Here is an 18,634-nt window from a genome sequence, read left to right as displayed (position 1 = left end):
ACTGACTAAATAAGTATTGATCATTGATTTATCATGCACGCTATATAAGAAAGAGGAAGGAAATACTACAAATGGGATGGGCTTTTATTTTATAAAGAACGAATTATTTTTCAGGTAGGACTTCTGTTACTCAGTATATATAGTACTCCCGCCGTTCCAGAGAAGTTGACATACTTTGAAAATGGCACGGGATTTTAGGAGGTTTTGTTTTGTGTGTTAAATGGAGAGAAAATATAACTTTTATATTCACGTGAGAGAGAACTTTTTCCATAAAGGACAATGTGACATCTTTTGTAGGACAAACTAAAAAGGAAAGTGTGTCATCTTTTGTGGGACGGAGGGAGTATGTTTTTGGGCTTTCTACTTTTATTCCAAAAAAATGATATATGTTCAACAGTTCAAGTGTATGTTTTATTGTGACCTCAAGTACTATGTTTTAATCAGAAAATACAATTACGAAGGTTATGTCATATCATGTTTTGTTTTGAGATATATCTATATATTTGTCTAGCAAGGGAGGGTGGGGAGCATCCCTAATCACGCTAGTGTAGACCTATGGTTAATCTGGCGTCATCCTTCGAGTTGGCCAATCCAATGACTTGGAATGTGACCACATTTCTTATTCATGTATGGTTAATCGAATTCGGGTCCCGGTAAAGAGAGCGTAGCTGCTCAAACTAGTGTACACCAAAGACCGTGAGTCATCAAGCAGGTTGGCCGGTCATTGTGACCATGGAGGGTGGCCACTTTTTCGAAACTAGAAAGACCAAACATGGTACTTTCTAAAAGGACTTTAAGATCAATCAAATGTTTACTAAATGGTTTTAGTGTACTTGGACTTTTTAAAAATAAAACCTCGAGCTCATTTAGTAATGGCTTGACATAACAATTTTTTTTTATTATATGAGAATATATTTTGGCATGTATCTACTGAGTACGTGCAAAATACAAAGTTCGTGAACCATTTAGGTAGTTCACTCTTTTTAAAATGAACTAATATAAAGTTAGTGTTTTCTAAAAATGACAGTTTATTACAGTTCTTCATTAGTTTTATTTTGATCACAATCCTATTAACATATTTGGGAAGCAATGATTATCTTCTTGGACACTAGCATGATATTATCTGGTTCATACATTGTTGTTCACATACACAAACATATTGATAAACTCGTAGTTTAGCAAGTGTTTTGGATGGTTTACAGTGCTTAATTGAGTATATTGTAGTACATTACTTTAGTTTTCATCCATGATCCCTTAGTTAGAGTGCTCTGATAAGTTTGTCGAGTTTTTGTAGTCAAAACAGGTGGAAACGGACGAAATGACAGCCAAAAGATCAAGCCGGGCGTTTTCACACAACTAGCCGGGCGTTTTGCCACCCAGGCCGGGCGAATTCTCTGTCCCCGGGCGTTTTTCCCTCTGAAATCGCCCGGGCCGGGCGTTTTGCCTCTCAGACCGGGCGAATCCACTGTCCCCGGGCGTTTTTCCCTCTGAAAACGGCTGGGCCGGGCGTTTTGTTGCTTAGATATCGCCCGGCCGGGCGATTTGCTCGTCTGCAGCTGAATTTCTATTTTTCGCCCCGGGTATAAATAGGACCTAGGGTTCGACTCTAGGACATATTCCACACGCCCCAGAAGCAGTTTCCACCTTTTGAGAGCAGATTGAAGCGTCAAAGAGTCCGATTCATCAACAAGTTTGAAGACGAAGACGATTTGCCCATTGAATTCACCCTTGGGAGTATCTGTATTAGTTTACTATGTTCAAATCTCTTTCTATGGATTTCTCTTGTGAATTTGCTTTGGATATGAGTAGCTAAATTATTTGTAGAGTTTTGGTGAAGACTACAATGAATGCTTTGGATTAATTCAAGGACTTCTGATTACCTTTGCTCTTGTGATTTCTTTGTTTCGTTCTTGTGCCTTTTCAATTCAATTGTTTAGCTACCAATTGGGTTTGTTGTCCTAGTTTGAGTAATCGAGAGATACCCAATTAGGATTGTTAAAAGAATGAACAACACCTAGATAATTTGCATTCGAGAGAAGGAATTCTAGAGTGAGGGCTTGAGCCTTTTGTTTTAAGGAGTTAATTGTGACGTATTAGAAGGAGACTTCAATATTAATAATTAATCAACTGGTTAAGTGCACTCGAGAGAGGGCTTAGCCTAGACTAGCGGCTTTCCTAGTAATCCTAGAGACTTCAATTGGGTAATCGAAGTTGTTGAGTTGTTCACATCGTGTTCGTTGTAGTTGGATCCAAGACTCTATCTCGTTCTATTATTGAAACTCGTCTTTTGTTGCATACTTGTGTCTTGTTTATGTTCATTTGTTTTTCAAAAATCAAAACCAACTCTTCCGGATTTTCTAGATAGTAGTCAAAATTAGTTCGTGGTACTTGAGCTGTACAATTTGTCTTCGTGGATACGATACTCACACTTGTTTATTGCTACACTAGCCCCGTACACTTGCGGGTATTTCTCGTGTTTAAAATAATTCGAGTCACATATCCCATCGATAAAGCAAAATCAGTGATCAGTTCATTACAAAAACTACATAATCGCAATGCTGTAAATGAAATGGCAATCCAAAAAATTGATGAAGTAAACTTGTGCTCTCAAGAGTTTCAAATCCTCTTACCTATTGATAATTACGATTATCAAACCATTGTGCTTCTTAGAAAGTACTAGTGTATGCACATTGTATAAAAAAACACAGAAAAGGTTCATGAACTGAAGAAAAAAAAGATTCACATAACATCACTGAAAAATCATCTCATTAAGCCATACTTAAAACCATTACACAATTCTTCCAACTTATAACTAATCATGGGTGTCATTACTTATGATACAGAGATCCCTTCCTCCATCTCGGCATCAAAGATTTTTAAGGCCGTGGTGCTTGATGTTGGCCCCCTTGTCACCAAGATCATGCCTCAGGACATCAAGATAGTCGAGATGTTGGAAGGGGATGGTGGTGTTGGGATCATCAAGGTTATTCACTTTGGCGAAGGGAGACAGTATAAGAGCGTGAAGCACCGTGTGGATGCCATCGACAAGGAGAACTTGACCCACACTGACAGCATTGTTGAGGGCGATGTTCTTGGAGAAGCTATTGAATCCATAACTTATCATGTGAAGATCGTCGCGACTGAAGATGGAGGAAGCATTTGTAAGAAAAGAAGCATCTACAACACAAAGGTCGATCAAAGATCAGTTAATTGCAAAAACTACATAATCGCAATGCTATAAATGGTTCTAATTAGGGGTGGGTCGATACGATATATCGTATCGAAAACGTTGTATCGTGTATCGTATCAAAAATATCGATATGAAAGAATTTCATATCGTTATCGTATCGAAAGTTTCGATATATCGAACTTTCGATATAAAAAAATTTCATATCGTTATCGTATCGATATTTCGATATATCGTACCGAAATTCGATATATCGTTAAATATCGATATATATCGAAAATTTCGATATATATCGAAAATAAAATATCGATATATATCGAAAATATCGATATATCGAAAATTTTCGATATAAAACGATATATTGCGATATAAGGAAATTCATATCGTTATCGTATCGAAAATTACGATATATCGAAAATTCGATAATTTTTCGATATTTTTCAATACGATACGAGCGATATATCATTTTTTCGGTATTTTTCCCCGGCCCTAGTTCTAATCACAAGTGAAATGGCAATCCCAAAAATTAATGAAGTAAGCTTGTGCTCTCAGCTGTTACAAATCCTCTCACCCATTGATGATTATATATATGATTATCAATGCATTGTGCTTCTTAATTAGAAAGTAGTTGTCTTATATACACCGTACAAAACCAAAACACAGAAAAAAGTTTCATGCACTGCAAAAAAAAAAGATCTACAGAACACTGAAAAATTGTCTCAAAAACCAATATAAATCAATTGGCAGAAATTGTTTTGGCGTTCCATTTTTCTACACTACAAAAAGAGCAGATCATGTGAGAAGAATTCAGATGTAGAATGAAGATCCTATTAGAGTAGAATAATATCTATTCTTTCAGTCTAACCTTATGAAAATGCTGCAAATACAACGATTAATCCATGCCAAATACAAGCTTGCACAAGAGAGTTAATACACATGGTTAACGGGACGAACTCATCTAACATAGCAAAACGAAAAAATATCCCACTAAATAATACTCCCTCTGTCCATTAAAGTGTAAAAGTGTCTTTTTGAACAAAAAAACAAGAAAAGATTATACTTACAAGTTACAACCAAGAGAACTAAAGCTGGTGACCATTAATGTAGATGAGGGTGCGATTCAAGATCTTGTGCCTCTCAGATTCAATCCGTAATCCTGGACAATCGCGAATATGCAACTCCTGTAAATCGATGAAGCTCTGCAGTGAGGGAAGGCACCTCAAGTTTGTACAATCAGATAGGCACAAGCTTGTTAGAGACGAGAGATTTCCAAACCATTCCGGCAATGTTTCTCCTCCAAAATCCTCCAATTCTAAACTATAAAGAGCAGTGAGATGTCTAATTGAGTCGGGCAAACTTTTCCACATTTCTAGCCCTGTCAAAGTTAACTCACCAAGTGAAGTTCGGCAGTTTCGCAATATGCCATCAACTGTCAATCGAATGGCCTGACTAGTCTCCTTGTTAACATCGATCTCCAATTTTTGCAATCGTTTAAAAGGCCAGCTCTCAACACTAGAAGTGGACATGGATTTAGGGACACCAACAATGCTTAGTTGTTCGAGCAGAGGTGATGCTGCCAAGCAATCAAGAAACCCATGTAGATTCTCAAGGCTCTTTAGTTCCACCACAGACACTTTCTTGAGCCAAGGGGCTGATGGCTCCACCACTTTTGTCAGCTCTTGACAGTCACAAATCTCCAAACTGCGGAGGGAAGTTAAGCTCCTCTCACTACTTGGAGTCACTATGGACTTCAGATTTCGACAGCCTCTTATAGTAATCTGCTCCAGAGAATTGAGGGCGTGTAGACCATCTGGTAACTCTCTCAACTTGGGGCAATGCCTTATATCCAACTCCGAGAGACAATGAGTGTTACAGAATAACCAGTTTGGGAGACATTCCAATTTGTAACAGTGGTACATCTTCAAGGATTGAAGACGGGGAAATACCTTCACTTCATTGGCAAATTCTATTTGTGTCCACTCGCTCAGCTCAGCCATATTTAACAGTAACATACTTTCAAGTGCTGGAAAGATGACTCTGATGCCATTCCCAGTCCCGTAGAATGAAGAATTTATCAACCTCACATTGCTCAATCTCCTTAAACTGAGAGTTTTGAGATTAGGCAAGTGGCCAAGTGAGGGGATTTCTTCACATTCTTGGCAGCTACTTAGCGTGATCTCAGTCAACCTGTCAAGCCTTATCGAAAACTCTTCATCAACAGCCATCTTCTGAGTCCATGATGGAAATATTTTTCCTTTGAATCCTGCAATCTTTAACCTCTCTAGATCTGGTTGAGGTTCGAGGGCTTCCAACACAGCCTTATCCTTTCTTTCTTTGTTTTCTTTAGGAAGTTCATTAGTTCTTTCACCTTGTCCATTTTCACCCCATTCTAACTCCAATGATATTAAGTTTTGCTTCTCAGATAATTTGGCTTTCTTTGCGTCTTCGCCATCAGGTACTTTTTCCAGATTCTCAATGGATAGTCGTTTGAGATTGTCCAAACTCCCCAACTCTTCAATCTTGTATCCTTTCTGCTCGCCCACTCTAAAATTGAGTGCTTGCAAATTAGTTAGTCTCCCAATCTCGGAAGGTAGATCTACATCACTCTGAATATAAAGATGGCGTAAACTAATCAAGTCTTTAAACGTACTTGGCAGTTCCCTTAGAGATCTTGTCAATGCATGTAATGTTTGCAAGCGGTGGAGTTCAGAAATCTGATCTGGCAAACTTTCAATTCGTGTTCTTGAAATATTAAGATTCCTCAAATATATCAATTCACTAATGGAACTCGACAACTTTGTAAGTTTATCACAGGCAAGAATGAGGACATGCAAAGATTTGAAACCTGAGAAGATGGCGGTATCAGTAATTTCACCTTGGAAGATCAATGTACGCAAGTATTTTGCTGTTTCTCTACCATTTAAATCACCATCACCATCTCCATGAAACAAATATCGAACTTGATTGGTGTCTTCAGGGGAAACTCTAACAGAACTGACATGGTCATGCACAAGATAGGGCATCACACAACTTTCAACATTTCCATGATTATCTCTCTCCGCAACTACCAATAAAGAGTTGTGTAGAAGAACATTGAATAAATTGTTCCCAACAGACTCCATGTCATTTCTTTGATCATGTAGGAGAAATCCTTCAGCCATCCATAGCTCAATCAACTCCTGCTTCACAAATTTATAACCTTTTGGAAAAATTGAACAATATGTGATGCACTTCTTCAGTGAAGGTGGTGACAAACTATCTAGGACGAATTTCAAATAATTTGACCGAATTTCATCTCTCCCAACATATGGAAACCATTTCTGTTCGACTGACATCCAATCTTGTCCCCGCAGCAATCCCCCAACTATGTTGGCATTTAACGGCAAACCTTGACATATTCTTGCAATCTTTGTTCCGACGATCTCAAATCTTGACGGCACTTCTCCTTTTCCAAAAGTCTTTGCTTTGATTATATACCAACAATCTTCATCTGATAAGACATTCAAGGGATGAATAAGAGAATTTAACGATGGAGCAACTTCTCTATCATTGCTAGTGATGATAATGGCATTTCCTCTAGTGGAAGTAACTTCTGATATGGAATTTATAATTTTTTTCCATTTCAGAATATCTCCATTCCAAACGTCATCAAGAACAAGAAGGTATGTCTTAGCTTTAAAAGCTTGTTGAAGCTTTTTTAGGATAGTTTCCTCGGTCTCAATTCCATCAGTGCTTTCTAAAGTCAACGTTGAAAGGATTGACTTAAAAACCATGAGTGGATCAAAAGATTGAGAAACATGAACCCAAATACGTGATCCAAATTGAGCCTTGATATTTTCATGATTGAAAACATTCCTAGTCAAGGTTGTTTTTCCAACCCCATTACTCCCTACAATTGTAAGGATTGAGAACGTCTCTTCTTGTGGGATCTGGATCAGCTTATAAACTAACTTTAGCACATCATCATCTCTTCCAGTGAAGATTGAATCACAAGTGAACGAATCAATGTTAAATGAAGCAGCAGTAGGTGCATTCACAGCTACGCTTTGAAGGCCACTACGGGCTGCCCTTTGGTTCATAGAGTCAAAATCCTTATTGATTTGTTTGATTCTAGGAGCCATATTTTGTGGACGTGAAATGTGATTCAGGAATGATAGTACCTTATCCTTATCCATGGGTGCCTTCATTTTATGGAGTTTGTTGTGTAGAAGATGATAGGTGATTTCATCCAAAACACTATCAGCATTGAAAGCCATTTCCTCGAGTTCTTTCAACCATGTGTTGACAGCTTCCTGGATCATGAAGCAATCCTTCTGGACATAATTCAAGTAACCCTGAATCATGACCAAAGTTATGTGCAGCTGTTGGGCTTCTTCATCCAGAACTCGTATTACAGACAGCTCTTCCTTGAAAGCAGTCATCAGTTTTTGAACCAGGATTTCAATGGACGCAGCAGAAGACATGATTAAGCTGAGAAACAGAAATATTTGTAAATGAGTAAAACTATTTTGTTTTTGTAAATGTATAAAATTTGTCTCACCCAAATTATGACAAATAATTATTCAAAACTCTATTATTCATTATGAGGTCACACAAGCTACTCACTCCGTCCACGAAAAATAGTCCCATTTTATTATTTTGGTCTCCCATATTTTTTTTCATTTTTTATCTTTCTCTCTTACTTTTTCTCTTTTCTGCTCCTACTTTTTCTTCCACCTCTCTTACTTTACCTATTTCTCAATTAAACTTGTGCCGCTGAAAAATAAGACTATTTTTCATGGACGAAGTGAGTATAATTTTACTGCATATACAAGAATTGAAAAAACAGTTGCTCCCTCCGTCCCAACTGGGTTAATCGTATTCCTTTGTGATGTCTTAACTAAGTTATGTCATTTCATTTCATTTTTTGACAAAAAATAAAACATCCAATTGTTTTTACTTTATTCCATTACCTACTTTACTCTCTCCTTTATCTGTTTTACTTTATTAATCCCTCCTACTATTCAACACAATTTCTGAATTTCTGTGCTCAAAAGTTTTGGTTCAACATAGTGGGACGTAGGGAGCGTATTTTTGCCATTTCCAGAAACTATATTAACAGCAATATGAAAAGAAACCATACATATTCAATTAATCTTGCACAATTCATTTATCACTCGGAACAATAAATTAAGTGAAAATCGAAACAAGTTAGTTTCCATCTACTACTAAATTTAGTAAAATGAAAGCACATAATATGCATAAAGAACAGTACAAAGTAAATAACAGTGGAAATAAAACTTACAGGTGGATATGCTGTAGGATGTCGCGCCAATTGAACTCAATGATTCTGATCTCAATTCTTCGTGCTGTGTTTGTGAGTGATACCTAGATCTGTTTCACTTTTATTCAATCTAGATCTATTCTAATATTAAAATCTTTGTTGAGAGCGACTACATCAAGTCAACGGGTTTTAAATTTCCCGTAAAAACTTTTTATTAATAAAAAAAAAGGTAAAAAACTTCAAATTAGGATTTTGATAAAAGAATAAGTTTTTCAAAATATAAAACCAATCTTTGAGAATATCCCAATTTTAAAGAAGTAAAATCATTCTTATTTTGTTTCTACTGTATTATTTTCATATTTTATATAGTATGCTTATTTTAAACGAAAAAATTAAAAATTTTAAATTGTTTTTCAAAATTTTGGTTAACTACATGTAGGATATCGTTGGAATCCTTAGAAATTATTTTAATTTTATTTTGTTCCTTATTTTATTGTAATTTTAGGTGAGGCGAACCTTTTAAAGATGACAAATTATTTTACATAGAGATGTTAAGAGGGTGAAGAATTAATGTTTTATTATAATGATGATTGATTTTAATTTTTAAATTAATGCTGAAAAAAGAAGTTTTAAAAAAGATGAGTAATTATCCCCGTGTTTAATTCTTTATTGTGTTAATTCTTTATCTTTTCTCCATGATTTAATGTTTAAACAAAATTATCTCCCCCCTCCCCCAAAAAGAGCCCTTTTATTCCACAAAAAAGTTTAAAAAAAGGGGGGGGGGGGAAAATTAGTGGGAAAAGGGGTCCCACTTGTATTATTAGTTTTATATGATATGTGAGTGGAATGAGATAGGGAAGGGGGTCTTTCCTTTATGGTAATTTTGAACGGGGCTCCTTTTTTTGGGTAAAAAATGGAAAAAAGACTCCTATTCGTGGACGGAGGGAGTATAATTTATTTCAAATTTATTATGCTTCGATGTTGATTTGCATAAAATTTTATTCTCATATTACTAAAATTTTTACTCATGTGTATTCATTATTAATATTGATTCTAATATTATTTAATTAATTTAGAATTGAAAATTGAGCGTTTTTAAAAATATATTGTCAGTGATACTAGTTAACAATAAAAGGAAACTAACTAATAAAGAAAACTTAATAAAATATAAGTTAGTGGTGGAGATTAAAATATTTGCAAAAAATCACAAAGTTTCTGCTCCGCATCATGCTCTTTCCACGGTGTGAGCTTCAAACCTCGAGTTCTCATGAAATCCTCGATCCGAATGCTGGGGCCCGACTATCACAGTCTATATCTTAGTCAAATACACCACGTTGAATGTGGAGGATATATTATAGTCCTTTTGGTAAATCAACTACACATGCATTATCATTAATGCGTCGGGATTGGAAAGACCAGTCTTCTTGGGGCGTAACTTGTTGTAAGAGTCCATGTGGGAATCGTTCGCTGCTAGGAAGACCATGCTTCATTTCTCTACCAGACACTTGAGTTTCACGTGTTGATCGGTTGCGGTTGTAGCAGTTGGTTGATTGCGATTTATGTGTAACATCTTCGCGCACATGCTTGCCCTCTCAATGAAGTCATCGAGTGCATGTCTACACCCAACACGACTAAGCGGCAAATCGTGTCATTGCTGGCAGCAGTATACGACAGGTGCGTAGAATCCAGTGAATATGTATTATGCGCAAACTCTGCTTGGTCCCAGCGTTGCATCCCATTGGCGAGGTTTCGACATATATAGCTCGACATGTTCCTAAAATTAAAGGGATGAATCAAACCTCTTCCCAGACGCCTCCAAGAAGTACCAGCGTGTGTCGATGCGAGTAATGGACTTGAATGTTTACGTGCGGTCTCACAATCTCCCGAAAGAACAATGCAGCCTTGCATCCGCATCATTCGTCTTGCGACATGCCAAAAAGTGAGCCATTTCTGTGAGTCGACCACTGCCCATGAATCATTACTCTTTGTGTTCTCAGCCAAAATAAAGTCCATCGAGAAGTGCATGTCAACTTACATGGTATTGGCAATGGAGTGTACAACACGAAAGTACCACCCGAGTGACATCTCGCCTAAGTTGAGGCCAAAGAATTTTTTCTCGGATTGCATCAAGCTTGCTTTATCCCTTCAAATGCTGCTTGCTAGTCACTAGAATGCATATCGTAAATGATTTTATCCCTTGATGAAACCCGGCGCCTGGTGGTTTGCTTTCATTAAGAACCCATCATGAATGTAATCGATTGTCCTACTCCTCTCAGCCCACTTCTCCCAAATGTTGCCCAAAATCCTCATCCCTACGTAACAATCTTTCAAAGCATCGAAGCCTCAATTTCTAGCCAAGGACCATGAGTAAATTAACCGTCGTACAGCGCATCGGCAAATGTTTTGTGCACGGGCTTATCGTCGGTCGGAAGGGAACTTTTGAATAGAATTGACACCATCGTGCGTGCTTGTCCATGGCCCGATCCTCCTTTGACTATTAATAAATTTTTAAAGCCTCATGGTGCGAATATAAGATGAACTCTTTCCCCACAAGTAGTGCTCCCAAGTTTTAAGCGCCAGAACAATTGCATAAAACTCTTTATCGAATAACTCCTTGCGGCGCGCCGTTGAATTTCTCATTGAAATATGATTGTGTTCGTTTCTCTTACGCGACAAAGCGCACACGAACTACTCGCTGGCGTCACAATCCCTCAAACACTCGAGTCAAATCTGGTAAGGCAAAAACAGGTGCGATTACATAGCTTTTCTTTGAGCATTTGGCAGGCTCTCTGCGGAATCTAACCCAGCTTACCTTGCTTCAAGCGGTCAGTGAGTGAATAGCGATGCTGCAAAATAGTGACCAAGCGACACTAAAGGTGGCTAAACCATGAAAATACTGCGAACTTGAAAGTGATCTACTGCGAAAACTTTTTATGGCGAGGTACAGCCGATCAGCTTTGAATCCCAACTCCACTTATGACAAATCCTAGGAATAAACGATTTGGACACCATAAATTCACACTTCTTGACATTTAAGAATAATTTGTTGGCCCTCAATGCTTCAAAAACTTGTCTTAAATGACAATATGTGCACCTCAATTTTTTGAAAATTAGATATCATCAAAATATACTACAACAAAAACACCCAAAAAGGTTTGAGAACTGATTCATTAGCCTCATAAATGTGTTTGGGCATTTGAACCGAATGGCATTACAAGCCATTCATAGAGTCCCCCCTTGTTTTGAACGCCGTCTTCCACTCGTCCCCGGCCGAATCCGTATCGATGATATCCATTCTTAAGGTCCCGGGGGAGAGAACCATTGTGCTCCTCCTAGTCAATCATGTCATCAAGCAGGGATTGGGAAACCCGTACCCGACGGTGATTCTATTAATCACTTCGACTACCAATGCAGATCCTTTGAGACCCTCTTTCTCGGTGTGAGCAAGCGGTCGGAACATGGGCTCATACTCTCCCAATTTGTCCTTTTCGTAGCAACTCCCCACCCTTTTCTTTTCAAAATAAATCTCTTGCGGACTCATTCGATAATGAGGGAGGTTCGAAGGCTAGCACCGAATCAAATCGATGTGATGTTGAATATCTCGTAGTGGTGGCAATCCGATGGTGTATCATCTATTCCGGAAAATTCAGCCACAATAGTTGAACCCATGCGGCGGCTCTGAGGGTCGAGAGGTAGCTAATTTGGCTCTTGTTTCACGATCAAGGCAAATCCGTGTCAACACCTTTGAATTCTCTTCCACGTCAAACCAAAAAAGAGCACAAGGAACCAATTCCTTGTCATCCGAGCCGGGCGCTTGCGTTTTAAAGGCAGCAAAACAAACTTTTTCCTCCCTTTTCTATAGAATATTGAAAGTCATTTTTTCGATGTGTGTACTTGAAATATTGGTCAAACTTCTAGATCCAGAGAATCCGCTAGATCACGGGTTAGGCGGGAATCTTTGAAATCCCAGTCGTTGGGCACACAATCTTTTTATTTCAAAACCCTCACCACAATACTAAAAACTAGTATAAGGAAGTAGGATCGAATCCGCAGAGATGGAAATGTAAATGATCTATTCTAATAGCTAGACCTAGGAAGAGGAAAAGATAACGAAGGCTTGCATAACGAAAACATAGATGTAAACGAAAAAACACCCAGTGACGAAATTTTACGACCTAGTGAATAATTTCCTTAAAATGACTAGACGATGAAGAACAGACCATGGGGACCATTTCCTAAAATAGCAAAGGTACGAATGAAAAGTGCAAATAACTAACTATGAATTTAAGTAACAACTAGCTTCATCTTCACCAACGATTCATGATCACAAATGCAGAAAAGCGAGTAAAAATCAAATTGGAACAGAGCATGTCGAATTACACGAACGAATTACGATTAACTACGAAAATAAACGAGATCTACTACAACTAGACGAGGTAAATGAGAAAACAGGAACTAAACTTCAAAACCCATCAGAATTTAACAAATATAAACATCGAACGCTTTATCCGCTCCCAGATCCAAGCCATCCACGACAAACCACAACACTTCCCATCTCTGATCACTCGATCAACCAAATTCACCGATCAACTACAATTGCACAATTCAACTCAACAACAGGATCAAGTGCGAAAAGCATCGAGGTAAAGCAACAATCAACGCAAATATAATATGAAAACGTAACATAAACCTCCATAGCTAAACGATTATGAATTCAACAACGATTCAACAAAACAAGGCCGAGCTTCAAACGGCGAAGACTCAGGGAATTCAAAAGCGAGAAATTAAAACTTAAAGCATAATTGTTTCTTCGCCTCACGTGAGACGGTGGTACACGACGATGATCAAATTACGAACCCCAACCCCATGAATTCGCAATCCCCAAGTGTATGTGTAGAAGTGTGAAAAGTGAGCTAAGAGCAAAGGAGAGAGAGCTCTTTCGTGTGTTAGTGCTCTTATTTATAGGCGTGGAGTTGATCTTCTAGAATCTTCTTTTGAATTTTCCTTTTGCCCTCCATCTAGAAATCTCCTCCGTCCGTAACTTTTTCCTTCTATACCTGCTCACTTTCCGCCTGATTCCTTCACCAGTGATTTCCTCCTTCCTTCCGGATCTGTTTTTCTACACATCGGACATAAAAGTTATGTTAGACCTAGGAAACTGTTGAATTTAACCCCATAACCAATGCATGATATTAGCCTTATCAAACGCTCACACTTAAACCATACTTATCCTCAAGTATAAAAACAAGAAAAAGAAATAAGGCGAATTTCAATGCATGGTTATCTTATGACGACCATAAAGACACTTAGACACCTAGACCTAGACACACTACTTGACATAAGAAGAAAACAATACTTAAAGAAAAAAAATACAAACAAATACATATGCATGAACTAGCTCCAACTTTAAGAAGCGTCCCCACAAGCTTAAGGTCATTTGAAAGAGCATGGGAACTTCTCGTGTGTAATAATAGTCAGACTTCTGGATCCGAAATCCGCTAGATCCTGGTCTAGGAACTCAAAGAACCTTTGAAACCTTCGTCGTTGGGCACAATCTTTTCCTGCTTTTCAAAACCCTCACCAACGTACTAAAAACTAGTATAAGGAAGTAGGGATCGAATCCACAGAGATGGAAGCGTAAGAAAACATGCAAGAGATTTTGGACAAGGGTTTTGCTGCGCCACGCATTTTTGAGTTGAGAACTTAACTACTAGACTCGGAAATGTAATGATCTATTCTAACGACTAGACTAGGAAAACATAACGGACACATGCATGATGAAAATAAAGATGCGAGATAGCATAACACTCTAGTGATGAAATTTTACGAGACCTAGTGAATAACTTTTCCTAAAGTGCCTAGACAGGATGAAAGCGGTTGTGGGGACCATTTCCCAAAATACCAAGGTACGTATAAAAAGGGGTTTGTAATTAACAAACCCCAAGGATTTAACAAACCCTTTAGCTTCATCTTCTCAAACCAATTTTTCGATCACAAAATGCGAGAAAATAGAGTAAACCATGAACCCAAAAGCGGGAGCATATCAAATGAAGCTTCGGATTATGATTGACTAAGGGGGAAAATCATCTTTTTAAGACGAGGTAAATAAAAAAGCAAAAACTAAACATAAAAAACCCTCGGGAATATAACGGATCTAGGCATCGGAGGGCTTCCGCTCCGGGATCCAAGCCATCCACAACAAACCACAACAATTTCCATCACCGATCCCGACCCAAAAATTTTCCCACCCGAAACCCCTAAATTAACACCATTAACTCAAACGGCCCCGGCCCCGAGTGCGAAAAGCATAAAAAGTAAAACAACGAAGCAACATAAACATAAAAAACGAGAACATGGCAAAAATTTCCCATAGCTAAATAAGTACGAATTCAAAAAAGATTCAACAAAAAAAAGGCAAACCGAAAAAACAAAACAGGGGGAATTCACAAAAAATTTAAAATTAAGAAAAAAGAAAATGGTAAATTGTTTTTTTGCCCTTTTAGGGGCGGTGGTACACGATGATGTTGAAAATTTCCCAAACCCCCAAACCCCCAAAGGTCCCCACAATCGTGTTTTAGAGTGTGAGAAGTGAGCTATGAGCAAAAAAAGATGATGGCATGATGCCCTCGGGCGTGCCCCGCGTGCTCTTATTTATAAGGGTGGAGTTGAGCTTCTAGATATTTCTTTGAATTCTCCATTCGCCCCTTGGGGAATTCTCCATGTCGGGTGATTTTTTTCTTTTTCTAACTTTCCCCCGGGACTCCTTTCCGGGCAATCTTCTTTTTCCCGGATGCGGCATTTTTTTTACACACACGGCTTCAATTTTTTAGATAAGAATCTAAAATTTAATCCTTAAGTCATGAAATTAGCCTTATCATCAACCCAAATAGTCTACACACAAATCCTCCCCCCCTTCGTCCGGCTACTCGGTGTCGGTTCGTCAGATAGCCTATAGCTTCCCAATTGTTGGATACATCGATCACTCATTCCCCCCGGGGATGTTAGGATCGATTACTCTAAGTTATGCCCCCCAACGTCGTCGGGTTTTTAGAATTTCTCCTTCTAAACCCCCTTTTTTTTTTAAACATTTTTTTTCCTGGCTTATACCTCCAAAATATATTTTATTTATTTATTTATTTTATATTTCCTCCCCGGACTTCGTCCGGGTTATACCTCCTTTCTTGGACTTCGTCCAACATTCCTCGGGGAAAATATTTATTTTCTTTTTTTTTTTCCCCCTTTTTTTTTCCTTTCTATATTTCTCCCCAAGCATCGAATGACAGCCCCTTTTTACATGTTGCCCGGTTTTAGGCTTATAAACTCACTTATATACTAGGCTTCACAACTAGGTTGGAAAACATTTTTAAAGGTTAACTACCTTCCCAAAAGGAAATTTCCCGCATTAAAGGGAAAAAGGCCTCAAAGTTGTAGTCGTCCCATCTTATTTCTTTTTTACTAAGGGGGTCTTGCCTTAAAATTTCTTCAAGTTCATGCAAAAAAAAAATAAATCTTAAAAAAAACTAACTTCTAGAGGGAATGGCCCCTTCGCTCTTTTTGGGGAGGGACCTTTAAATCCCCCCCCACTTCAATCCCGGTTTTCTCCAAAATATCTATGAAGGAAAAAAGCTTAGAGTTTGTATACTAGAAATCACGTTTGAGTGATTGAATCGAAAAATCTTATTTTATTTTCCCAAAAAAAAAACCTGATTATTTTTGTCATAATGTTGTTATGTTTTACATTTAATGGATGTTAATGCATGTTTAAATGTATAAGTTTTTAAAAAAGTCCCAAATCTTTGTTTTGGTTCCGGTTGTGGGCGTGGGCCCCTTTAAGGTAACACGGTGGTTTAAACAAAGAAAAAGATGGGAAATTTTACCTTTTTGGGAAAATTTTACTATCCTCGGGAAAAGGGTTTCTGTCATTCCCCATTTTTTCTAAGCCTTTGGGAAAAAAGATGACATTGGTGTGGTATAACTTAAAGGGTCTAACGGTAAGACTTCTCCTTGGGCTATCTTTGGGAAAAAGGGGAGCTCTTGATAATATTTGTTTTTTAAACAATGTAGGTTAGCATTGAGCATACGGTATTGATTATGCCTTCTTTTTACTTATCAAATGGTGCCCGGGGTTTTGTAACCCCATTTTCCCATATATTGGGTAGTGGTGATATTATCTAGCGGTGCTAGGATTGCTATTATATTAATTTCCCAGGAGAGTCTCGTTTTTTGTCCTCAAGAGGAGTGTGAAGCAAAAGGGTTTTTTTATTGGGAACCCAGCTAGTTGGAGTTTGATTCTTTATAGATAATAAATAAACGTTTTGTTTTAAAACCCTCTTGGAATTAATAAGAATTAATTAATTAAATTTAAAAAGGGGACATTAATTAATTAATGGACATTTAATCTTAAGCACGGGGAAAAGAAAATTAAACGGAAACCCCCTTACGAATTTGGTTGGATGGGGGGAGTTCAATATTCCTTTAGTGGGTTTCTGTTATTCCAATTATAACTTATATTAAATTGTGGGTTTAATTTAATTAGTAAAAAAAAAAATTGGATAGGCCCCCCTATCCCAAAAACCCTTTCCCTAGATCCCCCGTCCCCGGGGGCCAAAAAGGGCCTTAATATAAATAAAGGGGAATAAGGGGGCAGAAAAATTTTAATTTCATTATTTGTGATTTTTAAAAATTGGCCTCCCAGTCGTAGGAATTTTCTAATTCCCCTCAAAATTTTCAAAAAGGGTTTCTTTTTCCCTTTTTTTAAGTTAGTATTCTAGTAAAATCGCCCCCGCGGTTTGGGATACGGTTCGGGAACCGGGGGAAAATTTGTGGTCAGTATTAAAGCATCACGTGGAGAAGGGCTAGCCATCTTCAATTCTTTGGAGAATTAATTAGGTATTTTTAAACCCAAAAGGAAAAACATGTTTTAAGTTTCAATATTCTTTAAAGCATGATTAATTCAAGTTATGAGCATGATACATGTGATAATTACGCGAATAGGTTTTGTCTAAATTCCTAAATGATCGATTATTATGAAATTGATTTATGTGCGCTTCTTTGCCTTTCCCTTTTTCAGAGCCACCCCGCCTTTTTCTTCATTAGCGGCCGCATCAACCATTCTTTTTTTTTGGGGGTGATGATCTCTGGGCCCCGGGAAACCCTTTTCCCCCCAGGCCCCCAACTCCTCGGCCCCCCTTTCCCCGGGTTCTCTCTTTCCCTTCTCCACCCCCTTTCCCTACATGTAGAAACACACCCCCGGCCCTCCATGTACAAATGCCCCTTGTTGAAGAAGATTCCCAAGCTGACAGCTCGGGGGCCGCCATCATTACGTCGGGGTTCCTTTCCTATCTTCTTATAAAGTTGCGTTGAATGAGGCCGGGGAGATGGCATGTAACATGTGTGGGGGGGGGTTTGGGGATCATCGGTGGGAAGCTTGGGCCCGGAAAGGGTGGACCTTGATTCTCTTTGACATACACCGGGTGAATGCGAACTAGCGGTATCCATGGGGTTTTAGCCGTGTCGAGCAAACGGAGGAGGTGGTTTGTGATGTGGATCCCTTTGAACCGGTCTTGGTTCCCCCTCCGTCCATGTGTTATTGCCTCCCCCGCCCTGTAGTGCAAATCCCCGGGGTTCCCCGGTGGGCCGAAAATCCCCCCTTCCCTATCCCTTTCCCTCCTGCTTGTACCGCCATTCGGAGGGACCCTTTTCACACTCTTGATGCTCAATGTTGGCAGGCGGAAGGAGATTGAATCCTACGGTCGGTAGCTTTGAATCGGAAGGTGAAAAAAACCCTTCTTTTTGACCAAAGGTACCTCTGTCCTATGATTCACAATCATTGCCCATTCAATATGGGGGATGAACTCTTCCCGACTGTTTTTCTTTGGGACTATGAATCTAGCGCTTGTCCGACTTTGCCAATTTCCCAAAACCCTTTTTTTGAAATTTTGCTCTTTGGTTATCAAACTTTTCCATGGACCCAGGGCTTTTTTGGGGACCCCTATCTCAAACCCTCTAGTTGGGTACCTCTCCTCCTCCCCCTCCTTTGTTCACTCTCGCGGTGGACTACCAAGTCGTCCGGGAACCTTGGTTGGTCGGGGGGGCACCTCCCCCCCTTGCGGAAGGAGTTCTTTTGTTTTTGGGGGGAGTGGCCACATGCTTTCCCTGCGTTTGCGTTCCTTCCCGCGGCGTTC

The 18,634-nt window shown here is 38.7% G+C and overlaps 2 protein-coding genes across 4 annotated transcripts; one reads left to right on the top strand and one right to left on the bottom strand.

Moving 5' to 3' along the window:
• Positions 1-2,727: 2,727 nt before the first annotated feature.
• On the bottom strand, positions 2,728-8,576 carry LOC125191682 (putative disease resistance protein RGA4). 3 transcript variants are annotated; one of them, XM_048089086.1, is made up of 3 exons: positions 8,472-8,576; positions 4,252-7,657; positions 2,728-3,177 (listed from the first exon to the last, which is right to left on the bottom strand). In XM_048089086.1, exon 2 carries the CDS (start codon positions 7,648-7,650, stop codon positions 4,270-4,272), a length of 3,381 nt encoding a protein of 1,126 aa, XP_047945043.1. In that variant the 5' UTR covers positions 7,651-7,657; positions 8,472-8,576; the 3' UTR covers positions 2,728-3,177; positions 4,252-4,269. The 3 variants fall into 3 exon arrangements, with proteins under 3 accessions (XP_047945043.1, XP_047945044.1, XP_047945042.1); XM_048089087.1 differs by having other exon boundaries at positions 2,728-3,140; XM_048089085.1 differs by lacking the exon at positions 2,728-3,177 and having other exon boundaries at positions 3,994-7,657.
• On the top strand, positions 2,819-3,241 carry LOC125194545 (major allergen Pru ar 1-like). Its single transcript, XM_048092805.1, has one exon. The coding sequence runs from the start codon at positions 2,819-2,821 to the stop codon at positions 3,239-3,241; it is 423 nt and encodes a 140-aa protein (XP_047948762.1).
• Positions 8,577-18,634: the final 10,058 nt, after the last annotated feature.

This window comes from Salvia hispanica, chromosome 6, assembly GCF_023119035.1.
Source record: "Salvia hispanica cultivar TCC Black 2014 chromosome 6, UniMelb_Shisp_WGS_1.0, whole genome shotgun sequence".
Taxonomy (NCBI): Eukaryota; Viridiplantae; Streptophyta; class Magnoliopsida; order Lamiales; family Lamiaceae; genus Salvia; species Salvia hispanica.
Note: the sequence above shows the minus strand (reverse complement) of the source record. Positions and strands in the feature narration are given on the sequence as shown.

What these genes read in the sequence shown, in the direction of transcription:
- LOC125191682 (XM_048089086.1), bottom strand. Translation starts at nt 7,650, where the DNA reads ATGTCTTCTGCTGCGTCCATTGAAATCCTGGTTCAAAAACTGATGACT.
- LOC125194545 (XM_048092805.1), top strand. Translation starts at nt 2,819, where the DNA reads ATGGGTGTCATTACTTATGATACAGAGATCCCTTCCTCCATCTCGGCA.